The 19,287-nt window shown below is 49.4% G+C and overlaps 1 protein-coding gene across 1 annotated transcript in view; it reads left to right on the top strand.

Moving 5' to 3' along the window:
• The first annotated feature begins 4,809 nt into the window (after window positions 1-4,809).
• Window positions 4,810-19,287, top strand: part of TALDO1 (transaldolase 1) — a 30,797-nt gene continuing 16,319 nt past the window's right edge. The window contains exon 1 of the mRNA XM_073554385.1: window positions 4,810-5,024. Within this exon, the coding sequence (XP_073410486.1) occupies window positions 4,925-5,024 (100 nt within the window). The 5' untranslated portion in view covers window positions 4,810-4,924. The remainder of the gene's footprint in view (window positions 5,025-19,287) is intronic.

Genomic DNA, 19,287 nt, shown 5'->3' with positions numbered 1-19,287 from the left:
TGTTTGCAATCATTTTCAGGAAGAAGCTGAGTATTATCTGACAGAATTGCAGGGGTGTCAATACTTTTGGCCACAACTGTATATACTATGAGGGGACTGCATTGCACCCTTTGAGGGGGCTACTTCATATTCTATGAGTTGGCTATTTTATATTCTATGATTTGGCTACTTTAAGACATGTACTACCTTATATTATACCCTGATATTAGCGCGTTTTACTGCACAATTGGTGGTCTTGTATTTATTTCTATGTAGCTACATAGTGGGCCCCAAGAATGATTTTCTCTGGTGGGCATAAGGTGCTCTAGTCCGACGCTGAAGGACACAATAGGAAAAATTACTTGTTATGTATGGTCCAGCCATTATTATAATAAATCCCTATTCGAAACAAGCTGCAGGATCCGTTCATCAGCCAGTATCTAGGTACAGTCACCAAGTGCTATAAGGTGCATGGAAGATGTGGAGACAGATGAACGGGAGGAACCAGATTCTGAGGGAAATTTAGTAAGAGGGAACAGGGAAAAGTTAGATTAGTGATATGAGGAGATAAGACTTTCTAAATACTGTAGATATGTTTTTAAAGGACACTTAAAAATGTGGGGCCTTGATATTAATTGGATCGTCCGAGGTAGTGCATTCCAGAACACTGGAGCAGCATGAGAGAAGTCTTGGAGATGAAGGTGGGAGGTTCGGATTATGGAGGATGTTAGTCTTAGATTAGTGGAAGAATGGAGAGCACAGGTAGGGTGATAGACAGAGATGAGGGATGAGCTGTAGGGAGGTGGAGAATTGTGGAGAGCTGTGAAGATGATAGAGATAAGTTTGTATTGTAATAATGTAGCCAGTGCAATGACTGGCACAGGTTGGAGGCATTGGTGTAACTGCTGGATAGAAATATGATCCTGGCTGCCACATTCGGGATGGATTGGAGAGGAGTAAGTTTGGTAAGAGGGAGATCGATCAGTAGAGTTGTAGTAGTTTAGACAAGAATGAATAAGAACGACAGTAAGTGTTTTTGTATTTTCAAAGTTGAGAAAAGGTTGGATTTTGAAAATGATTTTTAAGATGCAGGTATCATAAACAAGTAAATGATCTTGAATATAGAGAATAAAGGAAAGGTCTTTGTCAAATATGACCCCAAGACTGCTGCTTTGGATTTATGGTAGAACCACCCAAGGCAATTGCAATATTGGGTATAGGGGTATAGGTACTGTAGGTTAGTAGAGTGGGGAAACAAGAGAATTTCAGCTTTGAAGAGATTCAGTTTCAGATTGATGGAGTACATGATGTTAGGGGCACAGGTAAGATAATCCCTGGTATTTTGTATTAAGGTGGGGGTCATTTCAGGAGATGGTGTGTATAATTAGGTGCCAACAGCATGAAGATGACACTGAAAAACAAATTATTATTATCAGGGCCAGTTCCAGGCTTTCGTGGGCGCTGGTTGAAGGAGTCTCAATAGACCCCTTTAATACATATCATGATTCATGATAAACAGCTAAGAAATAATAGTATAGTACAATGCCAAAGATTTCACTTACTTTTTTACAAGACATGAGTGATATCTATTGTAAAATGTACAATAGCTAAAAAACGGGTGAAACCTTGCAGCGCACAGTGCGTGCTCTGGGATGATTCAAAAGTCTGGAGTCACACAGAGTGATTGCAGACTTTTCATTTTAGACGGACAGTATAGTCCTCCATACAGTATTATGGACACCACACAGTTCTCCATACAGTATTATGGGCACCCCATAGTCCTCCATACAGTACTATGAGCACTCCATAGTCCTCCATACAGCATTATGGGCACCACATAGTCATCCATACAGTATTGTGGGCACCACATAGTCCTCCATACAGTATAATCAGCACCATATAGTCCTCCATACAGCATTATGGGCACCACATAGTCCTCCATACAGTATAATCAGCACCATATAGTCCTCCATACAGTATTACTGGCACCACATAGTCCCTCCATACAGTATTATGGGCAGTGTATAACGGCCCCATATATTGCTCCATACAGTATATAACGACCCCATATAATACTCCATACAGTTTAATGGGCCCATATAATGCTCCATACAGACTAATGGCCCCAAATAGTGCTCTCTACAGTATAACGGCCCCATATAATGTTCCATACAGTATAATGGGGCCCATATAATGCTCCATACATAATAATGGGCCCCATATAATGATCCATACAGACTAATGGCCCCATATAATGCTCCATACAGTATAACTGGCTCTATATAATGGTACATATAGTATATAACGGCCCCATATAATGCTCCATACAGTATAATGGGCCATATATAATGTTCCATACAGTAAATAATGGCCCCATATATTGCTCCATTCAGTATAATGGCCCCATATATTGCTCCATACAGTATAATGGGCCCCATATATTGCTCCACACAGTATAATGGCCCCATACAATGCTCCATTGCTCCATACAGTATAATACACCCCATATAATGTTCCATACAGTATAAAGGGCCTATATAATGTTTTATACACTATAATGGTCCTATATATTGCTCCATACAGTATAATGGGCCCCATATATTGCTCCATACAGTATAGTGACCCCATATAATGCTCCATACAGTATAATGGGCCCTTATAATGCTCCATATAATATATAATGGATCCATATATTGCTCCATACAGTATAATCGCCCAATATAATGCTCTATATAGTATAATAGCCTCATATATTGCTTCGCACAGTATAGTGGCCCCATATAATGCTCCATACAGTATAGTGGCCCCATATAATGCTCCATACAGTAAAATGGCCCCATATAGTGCTCCATACAGTATGGACCATATATTGCTCCGTACAGCATAATGAACCCCATAAATTGCCCCATACAGTATAATGAGCCCCATATAATGCTCCATACAGTATAATGAACCCCATATATTGCTCCATACAGTATAGTGGCCCCATACAATGCTCCATACAGTATAATGGACCCACATATTGCTACAAACATAAAAAATAAATAATCAAATATTCACCTCTCCTCGTTCCCTGCTGCTTTTGTCTTCTGACTCTTTGCACTGCTCGGCAGAGGGCACGCTGTAGTGATGTCATTGCGTCCTCTTCCCTGAGACGTCACAGAGTCAGAAGACGCTGAAGAGACCAAAGCAGTGTGGAACGGGAAGAGGCGAGTATTTGAGGGGAGCACCCAGTGCCAGACTTGGAACTGCACTCCCCCCAACTCACGGTTCCCACCGTGTCGGTGTCCTGGACAGCGAGTAGCCCCTCGTTCGGAGAGGCGCAAGTGTGGGCCCACATAGCGTTTTAAAACGCACAATGAAAGCCAGACTCCTTCCCAGAAATCGCACGTTTTTTTCCGCGCGATTTCACCGCGATTCAGTTCGCGATTTTGCCTCGATTTTCTCAAGCACTTTCCAAGCGATTTGAAGCATCGGTTGGAAAGTAATTGACAGGTTGGTCACACTCGTCAAACATAGTGTTTGACAAGTGTGACCAGCTTTTTACTATTGAGGCCGCCTATGCGGCATCAATAGTAAAAGATAAAATGTTAAAAATGATAAAAAAAATAAAAAATCGGGGTATATTTACCTTCCGACGTCCCGCGCTGCCATCCCAGGCCTCAGCGTTCCCAGCGATGCCTTGCGAGACCTGTGATGACGTTGGTCTCGCGTCACTATAGCGATCTCGCGAGACCGCTAGAGTCACGCGAGACCTACGTCATCACAGGACCGTGCTGCAAGGCATTACTGGGAACGCTGAGGCCCGGGAATGCAGCGTGGGATGTCGGAAGGTAAATATACCCCTATTTTTTATTCTTTTGTTTACAGGGGTATGGTACCCAGGGCCTGGAGGACAGTCTCCTCTCCTCCACACCGTGGGTACCAACCGCACATGAGACGCTTAACTTCCCGCATGGTGGGCATAGCCACATGCGGGAAGTAAGCGATTCTCATGCATTCCTATGGGTGCGGAATCGCGGCAATTCTTTGCGATTCCGCACAAAAGAATGAGCATGCTGCGATTTTTTCCGCGATGCGATTTCGCCGCGGAAAAAAGCGCAGTATTAGCACAGCATGTGCGGAATGCCATAGGAATGCATGGGGGCGTTCTGTACACGATTTTTAAACGTTTTAGCAGAGTTTTCGCACCGAAAATCGCGGCAAAAACGCTTAAAAATCGCTACGTGGGCACACAGCCTCAAGGTGTAATCATTTTATTGAAAATACTGCATTTTTTATGCATTTGTTTTTGCATTGACTTCTTTTTAACTATAGAATCCCACAGACGAGGCATTTGCTTTTTTTACTTTTGGTGTATTTTTTTGGGTCCATGTAATTCCCTCAATATGTGGCAAATTTGAGGAGTTGTTCCGGGGTCCTGGGATATCAGGGGAGGTCCCGACTCCCATTATTTCTGTGTTCCCACAAATACAGTTGAAAACTGCAAGAAGTTTTGAGACTGACACAAATTTTGCTGCTTCGGTGTTTTTCCATCTTTTAGTCGGATGTTTCTATAGTTACTGAAGTACAATTATGAGATTTCATACCTTTCTACCTTTTATTGGTACTTTCATCGCTTATGCAGAGACTCAATATTTGCAGCGTTGTCCCTCTCAGGACTGTGACAGGACGTGCAGGACACGGGACCGTCCGTCAGACTCCTCCGCTCTGATTGGTCCACGGACCTGTCATTCTTCCTGGCACGTCAGGCAGGTGAGAAGGCGGGCTCAGACCACGTGTTTCTCTCGGTGTGCGCTGATTGGTCAGAACTGTCCCTGTCTCTCGCTCCCGCGGTGTAGTGTGGACGCGCGCTCATCCCTCCGCTCCCATTGGCTGAGTCCCTCGCGCCCCTCTGCCGGCCGCAGCTATATATATACCCCACCGCCCCATTCAAGTCCCTGTGATGTCCAACTGTGCAGTGAAGAAGCAGAGGATGGAGTTGTCCGCGCTGGAGCAGCTCAAGAGCCACACAGTGGTCGTGTCCGACACCGGGGACTTCAATGGTGAGCGCTGCTTGTGCACAAGTGCTGGGGCCCTCCTCCTCAGCATTGTGTACAGGTCTAAGGGGACTACAAGTCTTACCGTGCTCTGCCAGAGCCGAGCAGTGACACGTGCGGGGGGTGCTAGCACTCTGCCTTCTGGTCACGTGCTCAAGTGCTGAGTACAGACTAGTGCCAGGGAGTAGTGGTGCCCCCCCCCCAGTGCTGAGTACAGACTAGTGCCAGGGAGTAGTGGTGCCCCCCCCCCCAGTGCTGAGTACAGACTAGTGCCAGGGAGTAGTGGTGCCCCCCCCCCCCCAGTGCTGAGTACAGACTAGTGCCAGGGAGTAGTGGTGCCCCCCCCCCGTGCTGAGTACAGACTAGTGCCAGGGAGTAGTGGTGCCCCCCCCCCCGTGCTGAGTACAGACTAGTGCCAGGGAGTAGTGGTGCCCCCCCCCCAGTGCTGAGTACAGACTAGTGCCAGGGAGTAGTGGTGCCCCCCCCCCCAGTGCTGAGTACAGACTAGTGCCAGGGAGTAGTGGTGCCCCCCCCCCCAGTGCTGAGTACAGACTAGTGCCAGGGAGTAGTGGTGCCCCCCCCCCCAGTGCTGAGTACAGACTAGTGCCAGGGAGTAGTGGTGCCCCCCCCCCCCAGTGCTGAGTACAGACTAGTGCCAGGGAGTAGTGGTGCCCCCCCCCCCAGTGCTGAGTACAGACTAGTGCCAGGGAGTAGTGGTGCCCCCCCCCCCCAGTGCTGAGTACAGACTAGTGCCAGGGAGTAGTGGTGCCCCCCCCCCAGTGCTGAGTACAGACTAGTGCCAGGGAGTAGTGGTGCCCCCCCCCCAGTGCTGAGTACAGACTAGTGCCAAGGAGTAGTGGTGCCCCCCCCCCAGTGCTGAGTACAGACTAGTGCCAAGGAGTAGTGGTGCCCCCCCCCCAGTGCTGAGTACAGACTAGTGCCAAGGAGTAGTGGTGCCCCCCCCCCCAGTGCTGAGTACAGACTAGTGCCAAGGAGTAGTGGTGCCCCCCCCCCAGTGCTGAGTACAGACTAGTGCCAAGGAGTAGTGGTGCCCCCCCCCCAGTGCTGAGTACAGACTAGTGCCAGGGAGTAGTGGTGCCCCCCCCCCCAGTGCTGAGTACAGACTAGTGCCAGGGAGTAGTGGTGCCCCCCCCCCCAGTGCTGAGTACAGACTAGTGCCAGGGAGTAGTGGTGCCCCCCCCCCCAGTGCTGAGTACAGACTAGTGCCAGGGAGTAGTGGTGCCCCCCCCCCGTGCTGAGTACAGACTAGTGCCAGGGAGTAGTGGTGCCCCCCCCCCCGTGCTGAGTACAGACTAGTGCCAGGGAGTAGTGGTGCCCCCCCCCCAGTGCTGAGTACAGACTAGTGCCAGGGAGTAGTGGTGCCCCCCCCCCCAGTGCTGAGTACAGACTAGTGCCAGGGAGTAGTGGTGCCCCCCCCCCCAGTGCTGAGTACAGACTAGTGCCAGGGAGTAGTGGTGCCCCCCCCCCCAGTGCTGAGTACAGACTAGTGCCAGGGAGTAGTGGTGCCCCCCCCCCCCAGTGCTGAGTACAGACTAGTGCCAGGGAGTAGTGGTGCCCCCCCCCCAGTGCTGAGTACAGACTAGTGCCAGGGAGTAGTGGTGCCCCCCCCCCCCAGTGCTGAGTACAGACTAGTGCCAGGGAGTAGTGGTGCCCCCCCCCCAGTGCTGAGTACAGACTAGTGCCAGGGAGTAGTGGTGCCCCCCCCCCAGTGCTGAGTACAGACTAGTGCCAAGGAGTAGTGGTGCCCCCCCCCCAGTGCTGAGTACAGACTAGTGCCAAGGAGTAGTGGTGCCCCCCCCCCAGTGCTGAGTACAGACTAGTGCCAAGGAGTAGTGGTGCCCCCCCCCCCCAGTGCTGAGTACAGACTAGTGCCAAGGAGTAGTGGTGCCCCCCCCCCCCAGTGCTGAGTACAGACTAGTGCCAAGGAGTAGTGGTGCCCCCCCCCCCAGTGCTGAGTACAGACTAGTGCCAAGGAGTAGTGGTGCCCCCCCCCCCAGTGCTGAGTACAGACTAGTGCCAGGGACTAGTGGTGCCCCCCCCCCCAGTGCTGAGTACAGACTAGTGCCAGGGACTAGTGGTGCCCCCCCCCAGTGCTGAGTACAGACTAGTGCCAGGGACTAGTGGTGCCCCCCCCCCAGTGCTGAGTACAGACTAGTGCCAGGGACTAGTGGTGCCCCCCCCCAGTGCTGAGTACAGACTAGTGCCAGGGACTAGTGGTGCCCCCCCCAGTGCTGAGTACAGACTAGTGCCAGGGACTAGTGGTGCGCCCCCCAGTGCTGAGTACAGACTAGTGCCAGGGAGTAGTGGTGCCCCCCCCAGTGCTGGGTGCGATGCCAGGGAGTAGTGGTGCCCCCCCCAGTGCTGGGTGCGATGCCAGGGAGTAGTGGTGCCCCTCCCAGTGCTGGGTGCGATGCCAGGGAGTAGTGGTGCCCCTCCCAGTGCTGGGTGCGATGCCAGGGAGTAGTGGTGCCCCCCCCCCCCCCTCCCAGTGCTGGGTGCGATGCCAGGGAGTAGTGGTGCCCCCCCCCCCCCTCCCAGTGCTGGGTGCGATGCCAGGGAGTAGTGGTGCCCCCCCCCCCCCCTCCCAGTGCTGGGTGCGATGCCAGGGAGTAGTGGTGCGCCCCCCCCCCCCCCCCCCCAGTGCTGGGTGCGATGCCAGGGAGTAGTGGTGCCCCCCCCCCCAGTGCTGGGTGCAGTGCCAGGGAGTAGTGGTGCCCCCCCCCAGTGCTGGGTGCAGTGCCAGGGAGTAGTGGTGCCCCCCCCCCCAGTGCTGGGTGCAGTGATAGGGAGTAGTGGTGCCCCCCCCAGTGCTGGGTACGATGCCAGGGAGGAGTGGTGCCCCCCAGTGCTGGGTGCGATGCCAGGGAGGAGTGGTGCCCCCCCCCCCCCCAGTGCTGGGTGCGATGCCAGGGAGTAGTGGTGCCCCCCCCCCCCAGTGCTGGGTGCGATGCCAGGGAGTAGTGGTGCCCCCCCCCCCAGTGCTGGGTGCAGTGCCAGGGAGTAGTGGTGCCCCCCCCCCCAGTGCTGGGTGCAGTGCCAGGGAGTAGTGGTGCCCCCCCCCCCCCAGTGCTGGGTGCAGTGATAGGGAGTAGTGGTGCCCCCCCCCAGTGCTGGGTACGATGCCAGGGAGGAGTGGTGCCCCCCAGTGCTGGGTACGATGCCAGGGAGGAGTGGTGCCCCCCCCCAGTGCTGGGTGCAGTGCCAGGGAGGAGTGATGCCCCTCAGTAATCCTGCAGGTGACTGGCTCATGAGTAGCTCTGCTCCATGGTGTGTATAGGTTTGCTCATTAATAATGTGAATTTCTTGTGAATATATCATACAATAATGGCTGCAGTCAGTGAATGAGTTGACTCTAAAGATTCTGTCCTAATACTTTGGAGAATAGAGGTGGGTTAACTTGTAGATTTTGGAGTTGATCTTATTAGTATAGAAAGTAAGCTTGTGATGCTGAAGTATTTAATCAATGGATCCCATTACAGTGATTGACATTGTAAATCTTGTTTCCTAGCCAGGGATCTACTCAAAATAACAAACTGATGCGCTCTCCTGCCGTCAGCTCTGTGGACCTAGTGCCTGCCACTTTAGCGGTCTGTGCCAGCTCTGGGAGCAATGTCTATGCCACCGGATGCAATAGGAGTGCTGAACCTGTGATTGTTCCGGTGACTCGAAGACTGCACCATCAGGAGCACACATCACGTGCTGACCGCTGCAGCCAGTCCCAAGTGTCAGCTGGCCTTTGACATCCGGATGGCGCAGACAATGCCTCCAGAGTGACTTGTGCTGGAATTGGTGTTGATCATTGCTCTCTGATCTATTCTAGTTAATGCTCTGAAAAGCAATTGGTCTGGACTGACACATTGTGACAAACACTGAATTCAGCTGTCTCCACCTGTCAGCAGGGAGCAGAACTATGTGTTCAGAGGGGGTTTTAAATACATGTTTCAGAAGTATTTCATAGAGGATCCACAACCACAAAATGTAAGACTCCATAGCCAAAGTGACATGATTTTTTTCACCAGATGTTTTTTTTTTTTAGAACCTGAAGTGGGGAAATAATAATAATAATAATAATCTTTATTTATATAGCGCCAACATATTCCGCAGCGCTTTACAGTTGAACAGTTTCAAACACAACAGTCATAAGTAACAACGTTAACAATACAATAATTAAAGCGAAATAAGACGACCCTGCTTGTGGAGCTTACAATCTACAATGAGGTGGGGGAGATACAAAGCATAGGTTTGTATTTACAATGATGTATTTACAATGACGGTCCAGCCATCTTCAGGGGGTGGGGGTTAGATGGAGATAGTGAATGGGCTACACACACTAACATGACTTTGATTACTGAATGTGATAGGCCGCTCTGAACAAATGCGTTTTGCGCGAGCGCCTAAAACTATGCAAATTGTGGATGATCCTAATATCTTGGGGTAGAGCATTCCAGAGGATTGGCGCAGCACGGGAGAAGTCTTGGAGTCGGGAGTGGGAGGTACGGATTAGGGCAGAGGTTAGTCGAAAGTCATTTGCAGAGCGCAGCGGTCGGTTAGGCCGATAGACAGAAATGAGGGAGGAGATGTAAGGGGGTGCCGCACTGTGGAGAGCTTTGTGGGTGAGAACAAGTACTTTGAATTGTACCCTGTAATGAATTGGCAGCCAGTGTAACGACTGGCGAAGAGCGGACGCGTCTGAGTAACGATTAGCCAGATGGACAACCCTGGCTGCTGCATTAAGGATAGACTGGAGAGGGGAGAGTCGAGTGAGAGGGAGGCCAATTAATAGAGCATTACAGTAGTCCAGGCGGGAGTGGATCAGGGCGACAGTGAGAGTTTTTGTTGTTTCCATGGTGAGAAAAGGGCGGATTCTAGAGATGTTCTTTAGGTGTAAGCAGCATGAGCGGGCAAGAGATTGTATATGGGAGGTGAAGGAGAGATCGGAGTCGAACATAACACCCAGACAGCGTGCCTGCTGTCGGGGTGTTATGGTTCCACCCACAGAGAGGGAAATGTCAGATTTAGGGAGGTTAGTAGATGGTGGGAGCAGAAGAAGTTCAGTTTTGGAGAGGTTGAGTTTCAGATAGAGAGCAGACATGATGTTGGAGACTGCAGACAGTCAGTGGCATTCTGTAGTACAGCGGAGGTAAGGTCAGGGGATGATGTGTACAGTTGTGTGTCATCAGCATAAAGATGGTACTGAAAGCCAAATCTGCTGATGGTCTGTCCAATTGGGGCCGTATAGAGAGAGAAGAGAAGGGGGCCAAGGACTGAGCCCTGAGGTACCCCAACAGTGAGAGGAAGAGATGAAGTGGAGCCAGAAAACAGAACACTGAAGGAGCGGTCGGAAAGATAGGAAGAGAACCAGGAGAGAGCAGTGTCCTTAATGCCTAGTGACTGGAGCCTAGAGAGTAGGAGAGGATGGTCAACAGTGTCGAAAGCTGCAGAAAGGTCGAGAAGAATGAGCAGAGAGTGGTCACCATTACGTTTTGCTGTCAGAAGGTCATTGGTCACTTTGATGAGTGTAGTTTCTGTCGAATGTAGGGGGCGGAAACCGGACTGTGAAGGGTCTAGGAGGGAGTGAGTGGAGAGGTAACGGGTAAGGCGGGAGTATATCAGGCGCTCCAAGAGTTTAGAGATGAAGGGGAGATTGGAGACTGGTCTGTAGTTGTTTGTGCAGGATGGGTCGAGGGTGGGTTTCTTTAGTAATGGAGTAATGATAGAGTGTTTGAAGGAGGAGGGGAAAATGCCAGAGGAGAGGGAGAGATTAAAGATTGTAGTTAGGTGAGTTGTGACTGGGGAGAGACTGGAGGAGATGTGAGGGAATGGGGTCGGTTGTGCATGTAGTCGGATGAGAAGAGGAGAGGAGCCTGGAGACTTCTTCTGTGATGGGATCGAATGTGGAGAGTGAGCCAGGGGGAATGCAGGGAGGGATGGGATTCACTGAATTTGGTGATTGGGAGCGGATTTCCTGACGGATATGGTCTATTTTCTCTATAAAGTGGGAGGCAAGGTCATCAGCGCAAATGTCTGTGATAGGGGCTTGTGCTTTTGGCCTGAGGAGGGAGTGAAAGGTGTCAAAAAGTTTCTTGGGGTTGTTGGATAGTGAGGAGATCAGGGTGGTGAAGTAGGTCTGTTTGGCGAGGTGAAGGGCAGAGTTATATGTCCTTAAAATAAATTTGAAGTGTATGAAGTCTTCTGGTGTGCGTGTTTTCCTCCATAAGCGTTCAGCACTCCTGGAGCATCGCTGGAGAAATCGGGTTTGCGATGTGAGCCAGGGCTGTTTCACTCTGTGTTTGGAGGTTCTGAGGGTGAGGGGAGCTACTTGGTCAAGGGTGCTTCTAAGAGTGTCATTGAAGTGATGTACAGCCAGATCAGGACAGGACAAAGAAGAGATTGGGGACAGTGATGAGTGTAGGGAGTCTGAAAGTGTATGAGGGTTAATGGCTTGTAGATTTCTGACTGAATGGTAGGTAGGAGGGTGCTGGGGTGAGCGAGGATTTGTGAGTGTAAAGGAGAGAATGTTGTGGTCAGAGAGGGGAAGTGGTGAGTTATCTATGTAGGAGATTGAGCAGAGCCGGGCGAAAACCAGGTCCAGGGTGTTACCGTCTTTGTGTGTTTCAGAGGTTGAGAGCTGAGAGAGGCCTAGAGAAGTGGTTAGTGATAGAAGCTGGGATGCAGATGTGGAAGTGGGGCTGTTAATGGGGATGTTGAAGTCTCCCAGGATAAGGGTTGGTAGTTCTGAGGACATGAAGTGCGGCAGCCAGGCAGAGAAATGGTCCAGGAAGTGGGTGGGTGAGCCTGGGGGTCGGTATATGACCGCTACTCTGAGGGAGAGGGGATGAAAGAGCCTGATGGTGTGGACCTCAAAAGAAGGGAATGAGAGTGATGGAACTGGGGGGATGACCTGGAAAGTGCATTGTGGGGACAAGAGTATGCCGACTCCACCACCAGGTCTGTTTGTCGGTCTCGGGGAATGGGAGAATTGTAAGCCACCATGGGAAATGGCAGCAGGAGAGACAGTGTCAGAATCCTGAATCCAGGTTTCTGTGAGGGCCAACAGATTCAGAGAGTTTTTCAGAAAGTAATTGTGTAGGAAAGGAAGCTTGTTGCATACAGACCGTGGATTCCAAAGGGCACAATTGAAAGAAGGAGATGAAGGAGTGCAAATAATATTAGTAAGATTATTAAGGTTTCGATATGAGGTAGGGTAGGGGTTGAGGTTGGGGGATGGTGGACCGGGGTTGGGGAGATGTCCCCTGAAATCAGTAGGAGCAGGAAGATAAAGAGCAAGTAGTTTTTGGAATTGTATGAAGATTTTTTGTGCAGTGTGTTTGGGCAAGATGGACTGAGGTTTTTTAAGAAGGTGAGAAGTGCATGGGAGAAGGAAAGAGAGGAGCTGATGTATGAGTTGTGATGGAGGGGGGATTGGTCGGTGAAAGTGGATTGCAAGAGAACATAGGAGGATAGGAATAAAGCACATGGTTAAAAGGGACAGCAGAGTGAGGGTTACCTGACTCCTGACCTGACTAACTGCCATGTAATAACTGCTGTATCCCGACGCTTATCTTCATGACGCTTTGCTTCTGTGATGCGTGCACCCCCACATGTGTGCACCCCTAAGAATGGTTCACATTTATAGTCCAGACTGCTGGGTCAGAAGAGATGGATTGTGGGAACTGGTTGAGGATAATTTGGCAGCTGGGCTCAGCACACCAGGGTTGTTGTTTTGTTTTTTTTTGGGATGATCAAAGACATTCAGCCAGGCAACATCTATTTTAACACCTCCACCAGATAAGATCTACACTGATCCCAGTCATGGAAATGCAACAGTGAGTTTTAAGTACAATGCACCAAATGATTTATAACAATGAATTAGCAGACACATTAAAATATGTTTCTAGATGGTAAAGCTGCAGATGACAGCAGACAGCAAGCAGAGGGAGTTTTTACCATTAGAGTCTATTGCAGCAGATGAGACAGCAATCAGAGGTGGGAAGTTGTACCATTTGAATATGTTGTAGAAGACAGCAAGCAGAGGGAATTTTTACCATTAGAGTCTATTGCAGCAGATGAGACAGAATGTTTACATAATAAACTTGGATATAAATTGCAAAGAGAATTATTGAATAGAGACTTTATTTTTAGTTTTCTGGGGTAAATGGATTTGGACCAAAATATTCCTAGAACTGTTATCACCCCCCCCCCCCCCCCCAGTGAGAGTTTACATTCACTGAAGACAAATATGTGGATGAAATTAGGACCTTTTTATGGAGTACAATGTTAAGGTTTGCTTCCCATTTAGCTAGTCATCTGACTCCTATCTCATAGCTGTGCACGTAAGGACCCCCCCATCCCCCAGGCTTTCCAAAAATGGCCAGGCAAGCATCTGGTGGCTATGCCATGAATATCACTTTACAGGCTCGTACATGTGGCTGTATTCTCCCATATTATGACCAGAGTTGTATAGTGTATTACTGCCCATACAAGTGAACGCTTTGGCGGCAGTGAGGCGATCGGCTCTTCTGGCCTCTGTTGCCAGGAATACCTGTGGCCATAGATTTCCCCTGCATTGAAAGTCTTACATTGCACCTCCAAGTGGTCACTCCATTCCAAATGCTGCTCGTTGCCCTCATTTCCCTCCACACCCACAATGCCAATAAGCTGAAATATGGGACACTGGCGGATGAAGGACAGAACAGCATTATTTGTGAAAGAGGCGTTTCATATTACTCAGCATGGCATAAACCTGCACAGGGGCACAGTGATTTCTGCAAAAACAATGCCAGAAACATGGTGTCCCTCTTACATGGGTTGGATGAATGGCCACATGCCTACTAAATATGGAGGTCATGCATGAAATGCATGGTAACAGGAGCTGAGGGGTAATTTACAGTCCTGATGCTGTGGGCACAGTAGACCGTGGCTGTGGTGTTGGTTGTGTTTTTTTTTTAAAGTTGGCACGAAGTTTAAGTTCCCATAGGCACAGTAGTCCTGGAGGATGGGAAGTGTTGTCCCTGGTTCACCTTAAGTGGACTGTAAGCAAGGAGCGCGAACACGAATCCTAGTAAATAAAGGTGCAGACCGTGCCCCGGCTTTATCTGAGGATTTTGTGTACAATGAAGGGAAAGCTGTGCTAGCATGACATCAGCAGAAGATGGGTCCAGCAGGAGTGTACAGGGCACCAACACTGTGTGGAGAATGGGGTTACATCCCCATTTGCTTTTGCATCTAAATTGCATCGCTCTTTATCAGTCTTGTTTGTAGCCTACAGGATGACCATAGTGATCTGCTGTCAGACTGGAAAACACTCCAATGTTAAGTTTACAGCAGTTTCTTAGAAGCTGTCGGGTTAGATGATGGGGAAGTGGAACTACAAAAAGTAATGGCACTTTTTCTCTCCATGACCTAGATTAGGCATTTACCAATACACCAGTGTTCCAAGTGATCTGACTCTAAAGATGCATGCAGGGGAAAGACTATAAATTATACTTGGCTAAATAATTATTGCATTTATTCATATTAGACCACATCCTCCTGCATTAGGAATTCTCATTTTGTCTTCAGTTATGTCCTTTTCTCTGGCCCTATCTTGGGGACCCCAGTGCTCAGACCACCCTTTAATTTCTCCTGGCAGTGTGTGCACTAAATGCTGGAATAAAGGATTACTTTTCAGCATGCTCTGTGCTCCCTGCTCCAGTCCCACCAACTATGGTATATGGGCTCCACATTGTTGGTCAAAATCTTGCGATCCATGACCCCATCCATGCTCCCTTCAATACAATGTAGTTGTCTTTCACCTTCACAGAAAAGCACCCCTGAACTATGATGTTTCCCCCACCATGCTTCACGGTAGGGACTGTTCTTGGGACTGTAATAATCCTTCTTCCTCCAAACACTGTATGGAATTGATAGAAAAGTTATATTTTCATCTCATCTGACCACATGCCCTTCTACCATGCCTCCTCTGGATCATCTAGATAATCATTGGCAAACTTCAAATGGGCCTGGACTTGTCCCAGCGTGAGCATAAGGGACCTTGTGTGCCCTGCAGGATTTTCATCCATGACTGTGTAGTGTTACTAACGGTATTGTAAGTTAGATTGTGTCTCACAGGTGAAGTGTATGTATCTAAAATAAAAATTTGACCTCTGCATTCTTTGTAGGTGGGAGAAAACTTTCATAATCGGCAGAGTATCAAATACTTAAGACTAGTCTTTGTGCAAGAAACCTTTGCCAAAACTTTTGGTTCACAGTGCTGCATGCCTAGGTTCTCTATTCATGGCCTGTTGCTTTTGTTTTTTTACTATATTTTTATAGAAAAACATTAGTGAGATTTATACCTCCTAATGAGCTATTCGGTTTCGTGGCGGCTGACCCTTGTGTGTAGAAGTGATGTGGCTTCTCCATGCTGTTTATCTAGTTTGTAATCAGTTTCCCACTTCTGAACTACAAGACCAGAAAGTCTTGGGTAGTTTTTCATCATAATTACCCAATTTCCTGCTATATGGAAAGTGTAATATCTAGTTACCAAACTGGTTTGCAGCACCGCACTGTGGAGCAATGTCTTGCAGGAGCCATGTGGAAACACTCTTGTATGCTGGTTTTCCTGCATCTATCTTCCTGGCTAGCACTGGAATTGATGTTTGCAGCAAGCAAAACACCGCTGCCAGAGACATGGGCGTGGGCCAGTCATTACATGGTCTACTATAGACTGGGATGAATGTGTTAGAGGTGACACAGCAGGTCACAGGAGACCTCCCTACCTGCCCACAACTAAAGCTGCTCCATATAGACTCCATGCACTGACCAGTGTACACCCAAATGGGGGTTTACCCATGAGCTATGAGATCCCTGGTCTCATAGAATTCAGTAAGAGGGGCTCACTGAATATGTGCATTATTGAGGCACTGCATATGACAAGAGAAGATCAGCAGCTTTCACTAAGCCAGCCACTGATTGCTTATACATGGAAGATGTACTAGGTTAGCGCTGCACAAGCTTGAACTGTAGTTTCCCTTCAATGGGTTATGCCCCAGTCTATAAGGGTGTGAATAAAGCGTGGCATTACACGTGGTGTGTGCGCATCATAGCATGGTGACCTAGGTGTTTTATCCCTGGGACATTATAGAATCATAGAGTTGGAAGGGTCCTCCTGAGCCATCTGGTCCAACCCCCTGCTCAAAGCAAGATTTGCTAAATCATCCCAGACAGATCTGTCCAGCCTCTGTTTGAAGACTTCTATTGAAGGAGAACTCACCACCTCTCCTGGCAGCCTGTTCCACTCATTGATCACTCTAAAGCGCATGTCACACTAAGCGATATCGCTAGCAATATCGCTATAACTAGTGACGTTATAGCGATGTTGCTAGCAATATCGCTGTGTCTGATACTTACCTACGACCGGCTCCCCCGCTGGTTATCGCTGATCGCGCGAGAACGTCCTGGACTGTTTCTCGTAGTCGGCTTCCTGCGGCGCTTCCTGTAGAGAAGACGAGCGACGCGTGGAGCTGGGCGGGAGGACGCAGGATCGCCTGGTGTGACAGGTAAGTAGCGACCCCCGTCCCAGCGATGTCGCTAGTGAGATCTGCCTGTGTGGCAGCTCACTAGCGACCACTTAGCGATGTACCAGCGATCCTGACCGCGTCATATCACTGGTCGGGATCGCTGGTACACTGCTAAGGCCGGTTTCACATTCGCGCTTTTGAGCGCAGCGACGGCCTGCGCACACTCGCCGCTAAGCCCTGCCCCGCCTCCACCGGTATCTCCGCCTCCGGGCGCATGACATTGCATGCGTCGTGCGTCCCCTATCTTCATCACAGAGGGCACAGGCCGTGCGCAGTCTGCGCACAGTCTGCGTTTGGCGGCGCATGCGTCCTTTTGACGGTGCGCCGAGCAGCGCCAAACGCAACCTGTTGCATTTTGGTTGTGCTCGGCGCACCGTCAAAAGGACGCATGCGCCGCCAAACGCAGACTGTGCGCAGACTGCGCACGGCCTGCGCCCTCTGTGATGAAGATAGGGGACGCACGACACATGCAACGTCATGCGCCCGGAGGCGGAGATACCGGTGGAGGCGGGGCTTAGCGGCGGCCGTGCGCAGGCCGTCGCTGCGCTCAAAAGCGCGAATGTGAAATCGGCCTAAAGGGGGTTTTACACTAAGCAATATCGCTAGCAATATCGCTAAAACGTCACTGGTTTTGTGACGTTGTAGCGATATTGCTAGCGATATCGCTATGTGTGATACTTACCAACGACCGGCTCCCCCGCTGCTCATCGCTGATCGCGCGAGAATGTCCGGCTCCATTTCTCGTCGGGCGCTTCCTGCTGAGACTTCCTGCTGTGACGACGAGCGACGTGTGGAGGCGGGCGGGAGGACGCAGGATCGCTGTGTGTGAATGGTAAGTATCGTGCGCTGCGTCACTGCTGCATCGCTGTGAGATCTTTCTGTATGAAAGCTCACTAGCGATCATTTAGCGATGCACCAGCGATCCTGACCGGGTCGGATCGCTGGTCGGATCGCTGGTGCATCGCTAAATGTAAAAGGGCCTTAAGTGTGACAGTACCTTAACTGTCAAAGTTTTTTCTAATATCTAATCTGTCTACTCCCATTCAGTTTCATCCCATTGCTTCTAGTCTTTCCTTGTGCAAATGAGAATAAGATAAGATAATCCTTTAATCGTCCCACCATGGGGAAATTCAGAGCATTACAGCAGCAAGGCAGGAACAAGTACAGATACAGATGCATAAAGGCATTACATTGACAGTAGGTAGGTACATATACGAAGAAAAAAAAAAGGATATAACCGGACTGTCACAACTTTGGATCTATCAGTTCACTGTTTGGGTCGTTCTCCATTTTGGACAGTGCTGGTTATACAGCCTAACTGCAGCAGGAAGGAAGGACTGTCGATAGCGCTCCCTCTCACATTTAGGATGAAGTAGCCGGTCACTGACTGTACATCTTTGTCACGGTCTCATGCATGGGATGGGAATCATTCTGCACCATGTAGCTCACCTTGGCCAGTATCCTCCTGTCGCCTACTTCCTGATCTGGATCAAGGGGACATCCCAGGACAGAGCTGGCCCTTCTAATCAGTTTGTCCAGCCTATTCCTGTCCCTGGTTGATATGCCACTACCCCAGCACGCCACACCAAAGAAGATGACTGATGCCACAACAGAGTTGAAGGATGCAAAGAGTGCCCCCCCTAACTCCAAAGGCTCTCAGCCTTCTGAGCAGATAAAGCCTGCTGTGGCCCTTCCTGTACACTGCATCCAAGTGATGGGCCCAGTCAAGCTTATTATTGAGGGTCACACCAAGGTTACTTATAGGTGTCGACTATCTCAATGTCATTTCCCTGAATGTTCACCACTACTGGTGGATTTTTGCCCTTGCGAAAGTCCACCACCAATTCCTTGGTCTTCCTGGAATTAATCCTAAGGTGGTTCCTCTGACACCACTCCACAAAAGCTTGGTTAGTATCTCTGTACTCTTTCATCTCCTCCTGTGATGCCTACTATTGCAGAGTCATCAGAATACTTCTGCAAGTAGCAGCTAGATGAGTTGCACCTAAAATCCGCAGTGTACAGTGTGAAGAGGGGCAATAACTGTACCTTGAGGTGCCCCTGTATTGCAGATCACTGTCTCATACTGTCCCGAACCTTTACAAACTGAGGCCGGTTCAAGATGATCCTTCTGCAATGTGACAGCCCTTGAGATATTTGTAGACAGCTTTTAAGTCTCCTCTCAGTCTTTTGCAGGCTAAACATTCCCAAATCCTGCAACCTTTCCTCATAAGACAGGGTTTGCAGACCGGTCACCATTCTGGTCGCTCTTTTCTGAACTTGCTCCAGTTTGTTGATGTAATTTTTAAAATGTGGTGCCCAAAACTGGACACAGTATTCCAGATGAGGTCTGACCAAAGAGGAGTAGAGGGAAATAATGACTTCACGTGATCTAGACTGTATGCTTCTGTTAATACATCCTAGAATTGCATTTGCCTTTTTTGCTGCTGCATCACACTGTTGACTCATATTCAGTCTGTGATCTATTAATATACCCATTGTAAGGCAGTCACAGGATCCATATGACAAGCAGGTCGCTGTACTCGCAGTATAGACCAAAACGTCCCCCATTAGTCAATGACTTTTTTGTATGGTTTCATGAAAAATCATGGCATGCTTCATCACATACTGCATTGAGCTGGGCACTCGCCATTTATCGTGCTGAAGTTGTACCTCTAGAGACCATTTAC

Source organism: Dendrobates tinctorius, unplaced genomic scaffold, assembly GCF_039654945.1.
Source record: "Dendrobates tinctorius isolate UK_male_01 unplaced genomic scaffold, ASM3965494v1 ptg000211l, whole genome shotgun sequence".
NCBI classification, from domain to species: Eukaryota; Metazoa; Chordata; class Amphibia; order Anura; family Dendrobatidae; genus Dendrobates; species Dendrobates tinctorius.
This window is presented reverse-complemented; position numbering and strand designations above follow the sequence as displayed.